The sequence below is a fragment of the Carassius auratus genome, chromosome 14 (assembly GCF_003368295.1).
Source record: "Carassius auratus strain Wakin chromosome 14, ASM336829v1, whole genome shotgun sequence".
Classification (NCBI taxonomy): Eukaryota; Metazoa; Chordata; class Actinopteri; order Cypriniformes; family Cyprinidae; genus Carassius; species Carassius auratus.
The window spans coordinates 23,528,404-23,546,337 of record NC_039256.1 but is presented as its reverse complement, the minus strand read 5'-3'; the positions used below and the strand labels follow the sequence as shown (position 1 = coordinate 23,546,337).

Sequence of the window (17,934 nt, the reverse complement as noted above, 5' to 3'; positions counted from 1 at the left end):
TCATATTCCACTGCAATATCAATACATGTACACACGCTATTTAAATGTGCATATTTTAGCGGAATGATAGCCTTTCTTTTTATTTAAGCTGTAATTCTGCCTGTTCATCCACTGATTTCTCTAATAGGCTAAGAGTATTTCGTCTTATACCAAGATAGTACTAGAAAATAATAGCACCAAATATGGAAAGTAAGCATGAGCTCTGAAAATGTACGTCAATGATGACGAAATATTTAAATTTACATTCTTCTTAGAACGGCCGACTCTGATTGGCTTGAGTAGCTCCAAGCTCCTCCTATTGTACGGATTTTACTTCAGAAAAGCTCGGGGTGTGCTTTAACCGTACGACTAAACCATTAATTGTTGTGTAGGTGAACATCGCGTTAAAACATGTAGCTTTTTTTTTATTAATGTACATATGATTTGAAATAGTTTGAAATGTTTAAACCCTAAGTGTAGTTGTAATATTTCATGTATATAATAACTTAATACATTATGCTATTTTATTAGTGCATGAAAATCTAATCTACTGAACTCCCCTATCAAGAATTGTCACGTTGGAGTAAGATGAAACTTCTACCGGCATTTTTCCATACAATAAAAAAAAAATCAACGACACGTCTAAGCAGAGTCAAACATGGCTTTTACAAGTGTTAAATAGGTCTGTAAGCTTATTTCTTGCTTAGCCAAACTTAAAGCCATTCGTCTTTTATCAGTTTAAACTGCAGTTCCTGTCGACCGAAGAAGAACAATGTATCCGGCTCGGCGCTGTTCATCGCTGTTTCACCGAGACCTGGCCGCGGTCTGTCTCTCATCGCTGGGGACACATCCAAAGAAACCCGGTCCGCTGAAGAAAAGCAGTCTTCCGAGTTCACGAGTTCATCTTCCTCCAACAAGGTCAAACTCATCGCCAGTTCTGCTCAGTTCTTTACAAGGTAATTTAAGATTTCGTCGCATATTCTTTCCGTTTTAATACAGATGGTGATTGGAATGCGCCTTTGACGATCAGCGTCGGTTTGAGACAGTTTAGGCGTTTAACGTTGTGTGGTGCAGTGTGAGAGGATTGAGGGGAATCTGATGTCTAAATGTAAAGAATGTGATTTGAGTTCATATCAGTCAGGTGTCACTCGTGCTGTAACACAGATGACTCATGTCCATTAGTCACACATTAGTGATGGCCGATTCGTGAACGAATCGTTCAATTTAACCGGTTCTTCTTAGTGAACCGGTTGAACCAGTTCACCAAATCGAACTGAATCGTTTGAAACGGTTCACGTCTCCAATAAGCATAAATACACAAATTACTTAAGCGGTTAACTTTTTTAACGTGATTGACACTCCCTCTGAGTCAGAATAAACCAATATCCCGGAGTAATTAATTTACTCAAACAGTACACTGACTTTAGATTAATGTTTCCAATCTGTATATTGTATATAATGTATAGGCCAAATGGGTTTTCAGGGAAGTTGGACAATAATTAAGACTCTAAAGACTCTTATGTTTAATAGGAATAAGGGATGATTTATGAGATATCTGTACTGTAATGATGACACATTCACAAATTGAGTTTGTAGTAAACAGAACATGAACACCAGTAGAGCAGCTGATGACACTGAACTGCAGCATGTGCCGGTTAGAGCGATTCTCGTTCTCGAGTCAAGAACCGGTTGCATCGGTTTTCGGATCATCAGTACACTCAACCGAGAATCGTTTCTGTCGGACGCGTCCGAATTGAGAACCGATGAACTGATGATACTGCGCATGCGCGATTCAGCGTGAAGCCAACTGACTCACAGCATGTCTCTGAACCGAAGGGATTCTTTTGGTGATTGATTCTGATTCTGTACTAGTAATGTTATGAGCGCGGGTATTTCGAGGGCTTGGATGAAGGGCAATCTGGTGAAACGTAAGTTCATTTAATAACAAATATATCGCAATGGATTATGTTTAGTAAGTGGATCATGGTTTCTGCGCTGATGACACCTAATTTATTTACTTTATATCTTCAAGACTTAAATCCTCATATGCACATTATTGCTGTTACTGTATTTAGGTGTTGTTGCAAAACTCAAATGTAAACTTTTCATGATTATGAGGTTTTAACTGACTAAAGTTATGATTACTGACTTTATATATTTGAATGTTTGATAGACGTGACGCCATTACGTCATCGCCAATGACGTCATTACGTCGAGCGTGAAAGAACCGATGAACCGGTTTTTTCAACCGGTTTATTGAATCGAAGCTAGGGATGCTCATATTGACCGTTTAACCGTTAACCGAAAGTAAACATTTTGACCGATTAATACTATCAGTTAAACGGTTTAAAACGTTTTTTTAAGGTTCTTTTTTTTTTTTTTTTTTTTTTTTTTTTGCTGCATGGTTTAAAAATAAAATAGCCTACTATATAGCTTATATTTATTAACTCACGGAGCGCGTCGGCACCCGAGCAAGGGAAGCAAAATGAAGCGAGCGAAAAGAAGCACTGTGTGGGATCATTTTAACAGAAAGGGCGACAATGTTACCTGTAAATTATGCGGCGCTGTATTAAAATACAGCAGTAGCACAAGTACGATTTACGAAGCAAACACCCACGCGCTTCGAGTGATGAAGGGCAACAAACACTGCCCTCCATGTTATCAGGGAGAAGATGCGATGCACGGCGATCTGAGGAGATAACGCACTGATTATCCAGAAGCAGAGGTTGACATCTATGAGATGATCCTCCTTCTCTGGATATTAATCCTCTTGACTGGTGGAAAGCAAATGAAAGGCGCTTCCCGAAGCTGGCCACTAGCGAGACGTTACCAGTGTATTCCCGGTACAACTGTCCCATCGGAGAGGGTGTTTTCTGCCGCGGGTCTAACTGTCAAAAAGCTGCGCTACAGACTGACCCCACATCACATTGATATGTTGCTTTTTTTAAATAAAAATTAGACAAGGAGTTGAGGTAGGGCTGCTATTTTTATTTAACGATAAATCTTAGTCTAACGAAAAAAATTCCCGGTTTTTGAAAGCTTCATTCAAACGGATTCAGTGTTTTCTTTTTGTCATCTTAATTTGTTAATTATTTAAGTTTAAAAAATATATTTAGTGTAGGCCTATTGTGTTTTTTATTTGTAAATTTTTTATTCTATTTTTCTCACTGTCAGAAATGCTGCAGGTGCGTGGACATTTTAACTGAAACCGGTTCTGTATGCTGCTGCTGTTTGCACGTTAAAATAAACCCTTTTATATATAAAAAAAAATGTTTGTATTTTTTTAAAGGGTCACAGATACGCGTCAATTTTATTTGTATTTAATGCCAATTCAATATTATAATCTTATCAGTTAACGGTTAATAATCGATTAACGAGCGGCGGTTGTCGGTCAGGAAAATTAATCGAAATGAGCATCCCTAAATCGAACCGTCCGAAAGAACCGGTTCGCGGAAAAGAATCGAACTTCCCATCACTATCACACATCCTCTGAGGTGTGGAAACGTATTGCTTTGCAGTTTCCCATAGCACATCCACAATAACTGTGTTGTTTGATGTGAAATGCATTTTATGATCTTTATTCAGATGCATTTTTTTTTATATATCATAGTATTCATTTTGAATTAGCTTTATTTTCATATTTATTTTTTTCATTTTCATTTTAGTATAAGTTATGTGCTTTCGTCATTCTTTAGTTAAAAAAAAGACATTTATATTCAGCTTGAATTTATTTCCATTTCAGCTTTAGTAATTTAGTAGCCTACCTCATATAATATTTATATTTTATCGCAGTTACCAAAAATGATTCTTAATAGTTAAAACGTTTTAGTTAAGACTAAGGTGAAAAAAAAAAGAAAATAAATTCCAATCTTAAGATTTTCATACTCTTTTGGTCTTGAGAAAATAATATAATATAATATCATTGTGTTACATTATTATTATATTTAGTTTTGTTAGCTCAGGTTAGTTTGTTGTTCTCTATTTGGATATGTTCTAGTGTGCCTTTAAGGTAACTTGATAATCCTGCTAAAGGTCAGTGAACAGTACATCCTTTAAACAGCCCCCTAACAGTTCAATCCCCAAACTGAAACTTTCTAGGTTATCTGAGGGAGAAATAATATGCTCTCTTGTTAGATAGATCAAACTCGTCCTCTGCATCATCTGTGCAACTGCCTTGTAATATTAAACAGAGAGGACAGAAAATGTATGTATGTATGTGCCTGTGATCAGCTAATAAAAGTATGACAAGGAAAGGATTTGTTAGCGAGCGAACAGATAAAACTCTGTGCAGTGAAGGTGAATCCAACTGTGTGTGAACAGATCCTCTGCAGGACTGCTCTTATGTAGGGAATTTGACCTGGACAGGACAAGGGCAGGGAACAGTGATGTTATGTAAGTCCAACTGAATAAGCAAATAAAAGCAGCTCCAGTATCCGCTGGGGTATTACCAGACAGTAAATGCCTGCAAAAATATATCCACAGCAAGGATGCAATTAAGTATTTAATACTGACATGGTCCAAAGGCAGAATTTAAAAAAAAAATCTGAAAACACTGAAAAATCCATAATGATTAAAGCAACACTATGTAACTTTTTCTGTGTTCAAAATTTGCCTTAATGTATATATAATAAGCCAGTACATAATAAATTAATCTAACAAACTGGCTTTTTGTCTTATCCCAAATCACTACGGTACATTTATAATAAGTGATTATTTTGGGGACTTTTTAAGCCTGTTCGGGTCGTCACCGCTGCGGAGTAACACATACCTGCGTGAATCGCCATTGACAAAAACTTAGAGAAGTAGCTCCGGTTAGAATATCCTTCCGCGGGATGCATGCAGTTCTGTTAACCGCTAGAGCGCCAGCATTTACATCGTGTTGCTTTAATTAGCTTATAGTGTGGACATGTCCCTCTTAAATGTCTGTGTTGATTACATCCTTTATCCAAGTTGAAGCTTCTCATTAAATGTCATTTAGACATAGTTTTCAGGTTATAGTTGGTGTGCATCATCTTCACACCTAATGAAGTTGTCAGCATTTCTCTTAATCTGAGAATAGCTTTGTGCTATTTGGTCACTAATTCTCACATGGGATAGTTTTACCAAGCCTAATGTTACATCACCAGATTGAATTATGCAAAACAGGCGAATATGAAGTATTACAATATTTATTTACTTCAATTTCGTTTTATTTCAAGTTCAATAACTATGAATGCAGTAGATATATAATTTAAGGTATTAATGAACAATAATATTCGTATATCATTTATTAATCAAGGTAAATGTAAATTGATTAATATTGATTTTCATCTCAAAATGGTTAGTTTAGGATCTGTAAGAAAGAAGTCGCTTATGTTCACCAAGGCAGGTAAAATAATTGTTTTCTATTTTAATATATTTTATATAATTTAATCCTGTGATGGCAAAGCAGAATTTCTAGCAGCCATTGCTCCAGTCCTCATGGTCATGATATATGTAATGAATGAATAAATGTTAATCATTTTAAAATTGAGAGCTTATTACATTCCAAATTAGCCACACTTTCCTCCTTAAACCATAAATTAAATTAGAGCTGAAGTGTGCATAAATAACCCTGTGTGTGTGCAGGCATGCATCGGGTCCCTCTCGTCATTGTTCAGAATGAATGGCAGGGGAACCACAGACACACTGGTTCATTCAGGAACCCCTTTGTGTAGGAACACACACACACACACGGTCACATCCACAGCCCCAGAATCTTCACTTATGAAAGCGTGTGAGCTCAGTTCATACACTAACCCACTGAACGGACACTGGATCAGCACTGGATTAGTTCTTTGCTCCCTCAAAGTCAAAGCGAAGAGGATTGTGCCTTTAAATCACATGATCACATCGGAGACAAGTCAGTGGAAAAGGATAAAATTAGAGGTATTTTTAAAAGAAATATGTGAATCTAAGTTCTTAAGATCAAAAGACTTAAATGTAATGGGCCATTAATCCTGACCAGTCATTGATTTATTTACAGTGGATGTCTAGAGACGGTGAGTTTACTTGGACAAGATGATAAATATGATTGTTTAATGCTGATACAATAGTTGCATGTGACTTGTAAGACTGAAGCGGTTGGTTTAAATGATTACTAAGCAATGACTAGCCTTACCCATGAACAGCCCTGAGTATTCAGCAGCTGACTATTACATTAATAAAATCTTTACTTGTCACTTCTGCTTTTACATAACCAAACCCTTAAATATAAAGAGAGAGAGAGACTGGGTGTAGGGTTCAGATGTGCTATTCTTGAGGAGGTGAAGGAGACGACGGAGGAGGAACGAGATGGAATCAGATGATATGCGTAAGATTAATAAATAAAAGCTTTGATTCTGGCATAAACAAGTCAAAATGTAGATGATCAGATTTACTCTAACAATGTTTGATTGTGTGTTTGTTTAAATGTACATTTTATTTACACACCCAGTCAAACGTTTCAGGTCAAAAATGATTTTTAATGTTTATGAAAGACATCTTAAGCTCACCAAGGCTTGGTCAAAATACAGTAATATTGTGAAATAGTATTACAATTGAAAATAACTGTTTCAAATAATCATGAATTTAGCAGCATAAATATCTTTATTTTTGACTCATTTATTTCCTTCATATTTATTTGATTCATATTGTTGCTTATGTTTCCTGAGGGGTTTTTAGGATATGGTTGTGCAGTTGTTAGAGTATTTTGGGTGTTATAAGTGGCTAAATCAAATTGGGTTGCTTAGGAAAGTAATAAAAAACTTCTCCACAAGTTACATGATTGCAGTTATTATTCCTGTCTAAGACAAGTTAGTATAAAGTTAATATACACCTAGTATAAGCTATAGTAATGATGATTCTAGTGCACACCGGTCTAATAAAGGTTCCTGTTTCCTTTCCATGGGGAGATTAGTGTTTCCTGCAGCACTCTTTGCTCACGATGTTCTGTCTGTGTGTGTGGCTGAGCTGATGAGACCGTTTCCATGGCTGCAGTTAACCCATTGTCTGTTACAATGATGAATAATTTACACAGCTGTAAACTACCATACAAAAGTCTTTGTTCATCAAGATTACAGAGGGTAATGAGATTAATGGAAAATTGTCTATAAAGGTATACAAGCCAAGAAACATGCACACACTTATGCAAGAATGTTAATAGGTGATTCATATCTAGTTAACCCTCTTCTGAAGACTCAAAACAAGCCCAGACAGATGCTGAGGCACACACACACATAAAATATACCCTATGCTACTGTACTATACTAAGATTTTGTTAAAATAAATTCCTGAATTATTATGAATCTGTAAAGTTCTGTAAATGTGTATATGAGTGTGTATGAGCTGTTTTGTCATGTTTGTGTGCAGTGTGTCAGATGGGCAGCAGCAGCAGCAGACTCTTCAGTACTGTGGCCCAAACTCTGAGCAGCGCTGCGCTGACAGACCTGCATGTAGATACTGATGATGATGAGTATGAGCAGGCTGACCGTGATGCGCTGCTGCGTGAATGCGAGGATGTTTTGAGGAACCGGCCTCCTCGACTGCACCGAGACTTCATGATGACCGGAGCCTGCTCACTGCAGAGCGCCCCCATCCGCGTCATGCAGTGGAACATCTTAGCACAAGGTACAGAGTCCGTCTGCTGTGTGTTTGTGTGTCTGTCGTGTGTTTGATTCATAGTTGATTCACAGGAGTGAACTTCAACCAGGGGTTTTATGCTTTTTAATGTCACCACTTTCCTATAATATAAAGGCAGCAATATATTTGCATGTATAAATACCCATTTTTACTGTGTAAATAAAATAAGCATGGTATTGTTTTCTCAGTAAATAATGTACTTTTAGATCTCTACTGTAAACCAAGGCAAATTATTAAAATATTATCTGAAAAAAAAAATCCCAAAAAGCATTAAGTACATGAATGTACACCATTGTTAAAAATAATAATAAATAAATAAATGTTTTTGAGATACAGTAAAATCAGTAATATTATGAATCATGTCTGTTTTTATTTCCATACATTTTAAAATGTTATATATAAATTTTCTGTGATTTATTCCAACTATTACTCCAGTCATCAGTGTCACATGATCAATTAAAAATCCTTCTAATATGCTTATTTGAACACACAACTGTCAATGTTGAAATCAATTATGCTGCTTAATATTTATGTGGAAAATTTGATGCATTTTAGGATTATTTGATGAATCCAAAGTTCAGAAGAACAGCATTTATTTGAAATAAAACAGTCCTGAATGTGCCCTTGGTTAATAAATTTGATTAAATTGAAATTCATTAAATGATTAAAAATAAAAATATACTGATTACATACATTTGAATGGCAGTATACATATATACATATATACATAAAATATAGAAACAATATAAAATTCTGGAAAGTTTTTATAAAGAATGTGAAGTCAATATCTGTAATTATTTAAAAATTATTGCTTTTAAACATATATATTGTGTTGGTATTTAAATTTGTATTTTTTCTGAATTTATAAGGCAGTCCTAGCACCCACTTCAAGCCTCCAGTTTAAAAACTCATTCCTTTATGTTTTTAAAACTGAAAACACTTCACCTTTCACTGTGGTGATCCCATATGGTGTTCAAAACATGATGTAAATGTTCTTCATTGTTCTTGTGTACCTGCAGCTCTGGGTGAAGGCAAGGATGGTTTTGTGCGCTGCCCAATGGAGGCGTTGAACTGGTCAGAGAGGAAGTATCTCATTCTGGAGGAGATCCTAACCTACAAGCCAGATGTGTTGTGTCTACAGGAGGTGGACCACTACTTTGACACCTTCCAGCCTGTGCTCGCCAGCTTGGGCTACCAGAGCAGCTTCTGCCCCAAGCCATGCTCCCCCTGCCTGGACGTTCACAATAACAACGGCCCCGACGGCTGCGCTCTGTTCTTCAACCGCCGTCGCTTCCAGCTGCTCCACACCGCTCATCTCAGACTCTCTGCCATGATGCTCAAAACCAACCAGGTTGCTATCGTGGCTACGCTTCGCTGCAGGTTCACAGGTCGAGTCTTCTGCGTGGCAGTAACACACTTGAAAGCGCGGAGCGGCTGGGAGGCGTTTCGAAGCGCACAGGGGGCTCACCTCCTCCAGCAGCTCTGTGAACTAACCACACAGTCACACACAGAGATGGATGATGAAAACCGGACTAGAGTTGGGGAAACCAAAGACGGTATTCCGTTAGTGGTATGTGGGGATTTTAATGCGGAGCCAAGTGAGGAAGTGTATAGGCGCTTTATGACTTCTCCTCTGGGGCTAGATAGTGCTTACAAGTGTCTAAGTGAGGACGGGAACACAGAGCCACCCTACACTAGCTGGAAGATCCGGCCCAGCGGAGAGAGCCGCTCCACCTTGGACTACATTTGGTACTCAGAAAGAGCATTTCAGGTGGATGCTGTGCTAAAGATACCAAGCGAAGAGCAGATCGGGCCGGACCGGCTTCCGTCGTATCATTATCCTTCTGATCATCTGTCACTGGTGTGTGACCTTAGTTTTAGTCAGAAGCCTCATAGGTTCATGTAGCTGTCAATCATTAGTGCTCTCCAATAGGGATCCAGAGCAGCTTAGGACATTAGGATTATGTGTGCACAAGTCTGAATGTGACAATGCATTATTTGCATCATTGCAAAGAATGTAACACATTTTATTCATCTAAGCCTTATTTTTACCTGCTGATGTAGGTCTTAATGCACCTCTTTTTTTATTATTTTCTTCGATGGAGATTAATTATTATTATTATTATGCTCACTGTTTGTTTAACAGAGGTTGTACAATATATTGTAATTTATTAAGTGCTAGAGGATGATCTCAGGAAGATGCACATTCTCGATTAAAAGGTTCCACAAGTGGAAAGATGTTTATATTTATACTGACTGTACATTTTCTTTTCTTTTAGTAACACTGTAATCATTGATATGTTTGCCATTGACCAGTAATCTCTAAATACATCAGTGTATTTAAATTGTGTGGTCTCTCTCTTTAATAACAAACTAACGAATCAATAATCTCGCACATTCACGGAAAATTTAAGATGATAACAAGCTTGACTAGGTGCAATTAAAGATGAACATTGTTCCCCCGCATGTAACGTGTAGTTTGATGAGTCACAAAAGTTACAATGTGTAGATTTATTTTAATTACCTACTAAACTCTCATATTTTAAACCCTGCGATTATTTCTATATCAATTTAATCAAGATTTATATAGTTACCATATTCTTCTTGCAGTCTTCTAAATACATCATTTAATGGTGAAATCTCTTATGAACCGGATGCAAAGATTGTCATTCTTTAGTCAATCTATTCTGGTCCGAATCCCTCTGAGCCAATTAGCAAAAATACAGATTTAAAGCTGTGTTTAAAGTTAGCAACACAGTAAAGCTCTCCAGAAATCCTAGTACATTCCACAGAGACTAATAAAGTCTACAGTATAACATCTAATATCAAACTGCATAGGGAACATTTGTGTGCATGAGTGTACAGATTATTTGGGCTGTGTATGGCTTCATAACAGATAGAAATTGAACTGAAATTCACACCATGAAAACTGATTTCCTACACTCCATTATTTTGTCATTCTGTAATGAATGGATAAAGAGCTTTAAGTTTACATTTAAAAAAAAAAAAGGGTCATTTCAATCCACACACACACAAAAACAACAAGAACCAGTTGTTTGCATAATTATCTATATTTAAATCTACTCGGATACAATTTCAGGGTAAGAATACAACAAAATATATGCTTCATATATTGAATATTCAATACACTGTATCAGACATTCTTTCCCTTTTTTGTACATGTGAAAAAAATTATCTGCAAAGTACAAAGCAGTGAATGCATGATACAGAAAACTGTGATAAATGCACAAAGAAAATTACTTAAAAAGTTGGAATATGACATAAAAAAACAACAGATTTGAATGTCCTTGAGAAAACAGTTTCCTTTGAACTGTAAAAAAGAAAAAAAAACATCTTGGTACAAAATAGCAAAACAAAATCTCATATTTACACAAAGCATAATCAGTTACTTTTAGTAATGATTTAGGAGGAAAAAGCTGACCTAAGGCTGTTTGTTTTATTATCATTAACTACAGGAATTGTATGTCTATGCAGATTATTTTATGCTCCAAATTACCAGGTGATCAAAATCTTGGCGGTTTGTCTTTACCCATGTGTCTTCCTCTCAGTCTTTAGCACCAAGTGAGGTTTGTTCCTACAGCATCACAGCACAGATGGTATGCTATAACAAAGCGTGATTTGAATAGCTATATTTAAGAAAGAAAAGTCTAACCCAGGCTCAGGCTACACACGGTGGTTATAGTGTTGAGTGTGAACAAGCGTTTCACATAAGAGACAGCCACTCTTCACATCACTTGTTTTATTTGCATCTGTGTGACAAGCATTGATGTTGGTTCCTGTGAGGGAATGCAGTGATATCTGATGTTTGCTCAGCTCTGTGTGGTGGTGGGGTTCGTCTGTGTGCTCGGTGTGTTCTCCGCAGCCATGTTAACTGTCTGATCCAAAGAAACCTCAGGAGTTTCAACCTTAATAATAGTCACATCCTGTAAAGACATCGCTGGCTGTGCGTTCGGCACCACGGTCACTCCCGGCTGCGAGGTCACCACAGTTGCAGGAGCTGTGGAGGCAGTCGTGGAGATGTTGGAGGGGACGGTGAGCTTCAGGACTTGGGCGTTGCTGGTAGGCACGGTGACGGGGGAGAGTGTGCTCAGAGTGATGGGAGTGCCGGGTTTGCCAGGCATGGTGGGAAGGGTGATGAGCTGCAAGGTGATTCTCTCACCGCTTTGGCCCTGAGCAGGCACTAGCGTTGGCACGGCCTGGTATACCACTTTGCCTGTGTTGTTACCCCCAGTGACTGAGTTGGCCGCAGTGAGGATCGGAGAGCGGACGGTGGGAGAGTTGACAGTTACTGTGGAGATTTTCTGACCCTGTGTTGTCATAAGTACAGGAACTTGCATGGCAAGCCTCACTGTCCTGGAAACAACAACAAAAAAAGCATTGTGACAGGTGCAATTTTAAGAGGTAAAATTTGGACCACTGGGTATATATTTTAAGAGGTAAAATTTGGAATTATGTATGTATGTACGTATATATATATATATATATATATATATATATATAATTTGATTCCATTTAATTTTTTTAATAAGCATTTTTTTTCTCTCTTCATTTTCCACATCACAGAATACACACCCAGGGGCTGTGGCTATGTTGTCTGGCGACTGTTGCACAGTCATGAAGGCATCTTGTCCTGAGGTTAGATTGATGATTTTAGGTACAGTAGTAGAGGGAGAGACTGGAGTCCCTTTGCCTTTTGAATTGCTGCGATTGGATGCAGCTGGGAATTCTCTTTTTCCTTCGTCAATGCTGTCGTCCATATTGTCATCATCTATGAAAACAATGTCTTTGGGCATCTCCTTAAACTGATACACAAGTCTTTGTCCTTCCACTTTTGATAAAATGCCCCGCTGATAGTAATACCTACAAATAAATAAATAAAAAAAGAGAGGAGGAAAAAAAAGAAAAGATAAATCAAGACTGCTAGCACATTTTCTAGTGTTCAAAAAACCTACAAACAAAAAAACCTTCAAACAAAAAACTGTTATATTTAACATTACCTGAGTGCTCGCCCCATTGTCTCATAGTTCATATCAGGTTTATTCTTATGTCTGCCCCATAATTTAGACACCGCTTTGGAGTCCACAAGCTTGAATATGCCCTTCTCTTTCTGAGTCCACTTAATATACTTCGGACAGGTTTCCTTGTCCTGAAGAAGGTCCAATAGGAACTCCCACAGGTAAGTGGTTGAGCCTGTAAGAGTCAGACTTGGAAGTTGTGGCACCAAAAAAAAAAAAAAAAAAAGAAAAATCTCTTGCCCAAAAAACAAACAAACAGAAACGCTCACCCTTGCTTTCTTTTGATTTCCTCTTATAGACCATATCCAGGGAACCATCACAGAAACTCCCTGGAGTTCTGGATTTTCGTCCTGCTGGGGAAGATAACAGCAAACAAATTAATCTCTCCCAAAAAATTACAGTTTTCAACTGTGTTGAAAAAAAAGTGCAAAAAGTTGACTTTTGCACTTCGGTAGTGTAATTAAGGAATTGAGCTGAAAGCACACTTAAGTAAATGCAATGTACTATAATATAAAGCAATAATCATGCATTAATTTCCAAACATATCTGTAGTTCATGGCATTGCGTAAACACTGGTTCACCTCTCTTTTTCTTCTTCAGTAAATCGTTCTCCTGCAGGACAACAATATCCTTGGCAACGGGTCCCATATCCTCTGTTCTCACTTCCACCTCCACCTCTGATAAAAGCTCCTCTGCAGAAATTGAGATCTATTGTGATTTTAACTCTTCACTCACATGTGATATATTAAGTAGTAGTAATTTGTTAGGTTAGGTTAGCCTGTGTTACAGCATGCAGAGCATGTGTAGATGTAGATCTCACCTGTGCTGCGATCACCCTGCAAGCTGGACGGTGAATCCATGTGCAGCAGAGCTTCAGCTGCTTCAATAGTTTTATCATGCACAGAGACCTCCACTGAGAGAGAGAGGTACAATAAAGCACAATAAAAACAAGCAAACAAACTGCATACATACAATCATTTAAATACTCTCTTCTAAAACAAAAAATGTTTTGCTATCTGTTTATTAAGACTACAATATGAAAACAGAAAAATGATTCAAGAAAATCAAAACTGAGGTTGCTTTTGATTAAAAGAGATATTTTCCAGTACATAAAGTAATAAACTTTATGGACAGGTTTCCTTGTCCTAATAAACTGGCGGTAAAGGGAAACTATACTTCTATTTCGATGTTCATTGGCTACACTGCTGACTACAAAACAATGTTGAGCGCTCATTGGACAGGCGTCCTGTCACTCAACGATCTATAACGCCTATTAGTACACTTCCGCCCTAAACTAAAACAAAAAGCTCATTTTTAATCATATTTGATTTACTGCACACAGCGAAAGAGCTTGAATAGTTAGTTGCATCAAATACAATAAATCGAAACGTTACTCGTTTATAAAACCCTTACAACGCTTTTTGAATCAATCTCGTCTTGGTCTCATAAAGCCAAAAGCTAAGTTACCCCGATTCAGATTTCGTAAATAAAATCAAACCCGCACCCGTTATCCTTCAAAATAGACCGCAATAAACTAATTGTCGTTGTAGTCTCCGTTCATTTTGAAAATAAATCAGTAAACAGCAGAACCGTTAGCTGATTTAAACAAAATTAAAATCCAACAAAAATTAAACGGCTGCTACAAAACATTTAAACCCTCAAGTTCTACCGCAAAACCATTTAAGCCGAAACACTGTTATAAACACTTTAACAGACAACGTGGCCAAGATGCAAAAAGAAAACAAACACACTTCCTGGTTCAGACAATCAGCATCAATCCGCTAAGAATAAATCATAACTCCAACTGACTGCAAATGAACAATTTCAAATATACACAACACCGATGGCATACATTACTCTAAAAACACCGAATAAAAATGTTGCTATGACAAAAGATCAAGAAATTACTTAATATTACTTAAAATTGGTGCACGGGTTGACGACTGCTGCTCTTCACTTCCTGGTTGCCGAATGTTTTTTGCATCCTTCACTTCAACAAGGAGCCAGTGCTCATTACCTCAAATCACGTGACACACTTATGTGATGAGTGATGTATTTATTTATTTTTTACTATCTTTGAGTAAATCGAACAAGTGTTTAGATACATTGTGAAGCCGAGTAGTCATACCAGCTGCTTGCTGTATAAAAACGATCAATAATTTCTAATATTACACAATTACCAATGAAATGCAACTATACATACGCTTCCCTTCTGTGTTTTTAAAAGGAAAATAGAATTCTGAGCCTTCAGTGTTGTATTTTGCACGTTCCAGCGCAGAGATCAAAACAAAACAAAATAATACAAAACCATCGTTTCCATCCAGATTAAAGTTTGCATAACCTATTTACCCTTTTCCACGTGTTTCAAGTGTATTAATCCTTCAAAAAAATATACTATCAAAAAGCGTTGTTTTTCTAATGTGCATCATTTATAACTTCCACAAAAGCGCCACAAGATGTCCCTCTTAAGTTGTTCCTGCTTCTAAAAGAAAATTAAGCCCTCTAAAAAATACAAGGCATATTTGGAAAATAACCTCAAATCATGTTTAATGGTAAACATGGAAATTCAAACAAGTCATTGCAGCCATGTTTTTCTGGGTTTTCTGAATTAGGTTTATTGTTTAGTTACACACACAAGAAACAAGTGCTACAACTTGACTACCTCACTGATTGCTTTTTCAAGCAAACGCATAATACAGCATTTTCTGTGCATGGAAATACAGCCAATACAACAATTACTGCTTACCTGCTCCCATCTCCAGCAACTCAGTCTCCACAACTTGTTCCTCAGCCACATCCTGCACCAGGTAGGTATTCTGATCATCATAGACCAACACCTGAGCAGCATAACACTGCTCCACATCAGCACTATTCACCTGCTCCACTATCACTGCAGGGCAGGCCTTCTCTCCGCCAGCCTCCACCCCATCAGGACAGACCTCCTGGGAAAAAACAAACACTTTGAGTTTCCTTCAAATGCTTTTAATTTAGATTTTAGTTAAGCTGCAATCCTAATATGAAAGGGTGTATTTTGTGCAGGTGCGGATTTTACCTGCTGAGCTTCCTCATCTCCAGCAACAAACTCCAGTATATTCCCTCCACCATCTACGATCACCACAGAGGTCATGACTCATTCCTCTGTGAGAGAACTGCACTTATCCACTGCGTCCCGCTGATGACTTTGAGTGATATCACAGCCTGAGAAACAAAAACATTTGATAAATGCAAGGTGGAAAACATTGTGCACGGTGTGTAAAATATTAATATCTTTAAACCATTCCCCTCAACACACTGTTCAGACAAATAATTGTATATTAACTAAAATATTTAAGAATTATATCATTTGTACTAAATCTTGTGACTACTTGGGGCAACAGGGAACTGATATCATCTGATGTCTTTTCAGTGGGCATGGAAATCTAAAATGAATAAAGATCACGAGCAGACCTTCAGGCAAACAAATGCACAAACACACACACACAGAAACAAAACAAAAAAAAAAAACGGAAGAGGCCTGTATCCTGTTGGCAAAAGTGATCTCAGCCCAATCATATGTACTTTTTCTTATGGGGGGTGGGAGGGGGGTGCTCAGGGGTTTTTCTTTCTTTCAAAAGGAAAACCCCTAAGGGTTGTGCCCAGTTCATACTCCATCTTTGTATTAAATTTCCTCTGCTGTGTTGCCTTTTAGGGTTTCCATCAAGCATAACAAAATGTAAACACTGATACTGGACCCTGACTAGTGGTCTGTTATATTAATGACATACAAATAGCGCCTCCATTCTCCTGCAATAACATATTGTATCAACCGTTTTTTTTTTAAAAGGAGTGGCCAGATGTGAAATAATACCAGTGAATAGAAAACAAATTATAAAATTGTAAAAAAAATAATAATAATAACGATTAATTAGATCGATAAACACGTTTGAGGTTGAACGCTTAAACAGCCGCGCTAAAAACAAACCTCCTACTTTATAATGATGGCTAAATGAATCAACTTTGAACTCTTATGTATGTATACATATAAAATTGTGATATTTCTCACCGTTTGTGATGATTTCTTGTCGTTTGGTGCACCTCTAGACAGTCGAGTACACTCTGTCATAAGGTTAGCATGCTAACCATGCTAATGACAGGCTGATGTTAAAGCTGTTCAACTTGCGCGAATTGCTCGCTGATAAAGAGCACGCATGCATACGATAGAGAGATGTCTATTTGTTCAATGTAACGTTTAATGATAAAACGATAGGCGGTGTTGGTGGTGTAGTTGTAGCTAATGTCTTGCGTAGCTGGTCTCGGGCCTCCAGTCGCAGGATCTGACTGACGAACTGCGTGCGCAGCAACTGTCCACGACGTCACATACACCCTTGTCAGGTGCGCGCGCGCTTAAATTTCAATAAGCTCAATTTAAAAACACAGTAAACAAAAAATAATGGGATAGAACTCACGACAAATAAACTATTTATAATACTATCACAATAAATTATATAATAATATTTAAATTAGCATTTTTTTGGGGGGAAAGGTGTCAGGCAGACGTAGCATACATCACCAGCTATATTTCAAATATAAAATATAAAATTGAAATAGTAATCTGTACAGTCGTAACCTCAGAGAAACTCTATTACTAATACTTTCCTGAAAATGCTTCTCCTGAAATCACCAAAATAAGGTCATTCACAAATCTAATATGGCAGCTTTAATACAGAAATCTTGACCGAAATGAAACAATCACACAAAAAAGTTTTAACTCTTTATTTTTCTTTGACATACATTCACAGTTTAGAAAAAAAAGAAAAAAAAAACTTAGTTAGGGCCTAATAGTGAAGCTGTGTATTACATCCCTAAACCTTAAAACAAAAACAGAAAAGAACCCTTAAAAACACCATTTATACTGAACCATACTTCCCATTATTCCCTCACATTCACATTATGTAGTTGCAATCTTATTTATAAGACTTATAAGGTCCCTTTAGAAATATTAAGGAAATAAGACACATTCACTAGCTACAAACAAGCTATGAAACTGGGGAAGAGTAGAAAGAGGATGATGGGGTCGAGGGAGTGGGATGATGGTCAGGGCATCTTGAATTGATGGCTCAGGGAGACTCAGGGTGGGGATACCGTCTCTAGCATATATTTAGACCAGACAACGAGGACCCCCTTATACAAACTGATAGAAATATAATGTAGGATAAGGTTGGCTGAATGGATGAGAAAGGGAGGGAAGGGTGGGTTTGAGAGAACAAGACTAGCAGTATTGTATGAGGTGACCCGATATATA

General features: G+C 37.4%; 2 protein-coding genes across 5 annotated transcripts; one reads left to right on the top strand and one right to left on the bottom strand.

The window, feature by feature from the left end:
- The first annotated feature begins 92 nt into the window (after window positions 1–92).
- LOC113114064 (nocturnin-like) lies at window positions 93–9,962 on the top strand. Its single transcript, XM_026280784.1, has 3 exons — window positions 93–935; window positions 7,348–7,605; window positions 8,637–9,962. Exons 1-3 carry the CDS (start codon window positions 752–754, stop codon window positions 9,521–9,523), a joined length of 1,329 nt encoding a protein of 442 aa, XP_026136569.1. The 5' UTR covers window positions 93–751; the 3' UTR covers window positions 9,524–9,962.
- Window positions 9,963–10,937: 975 nt separating this feature from the next.
- On the bottom strand, window positions 10,938–16,997 carry LOC113114062 (ETS-related transcription factor Elf-2-like). Of its 4 annotated transcripts, none has more exons than XM_026280780.1 (9): window positions 16,696–16,997; window positions 15,706–15,851; window positions 15,400–15,595; window positions 13,474–13,566; window positions 13,235–13,345; window positions 12,923–13,006; window positions 12,636–12,828; window positions 12,211–12,498; window positions 10,938–11,991 (listed from the first exon to the last, which is right to left on the bottom strand). In XM_026280780.1, exons 2-9 carry the CDS (start codon window positions 15,778–15,780, stop codon window positions 11,448–11,450), a joined length of 1,584 nt encoding a protein of 527 aa, XP_026136565.1. In that variant the 5' UTR covers window positions 15,781–15,851; window positions 16,696–16,997; the 3' UTR covers window positions 10,938–11,447. The 4 variants fall into 4 exon arrangements, with proteins under 4 accessions (XP_026136565.1, XP_026136566.1, XP_026136567.1 ...); XM_026280781.1 differs by having other exon boundaries at window positions 12,923–13,003; XM_026280782.1 differs by lacking the exons at window positions 15,400–15,595; window positions 15,706–15,851; window positions 16,696–16,997 and adding an exon at window positions 14,572–15,319.
- Between the last annotated feature and the right edge of the window lie 937 nt (window positions 16,998–17,934).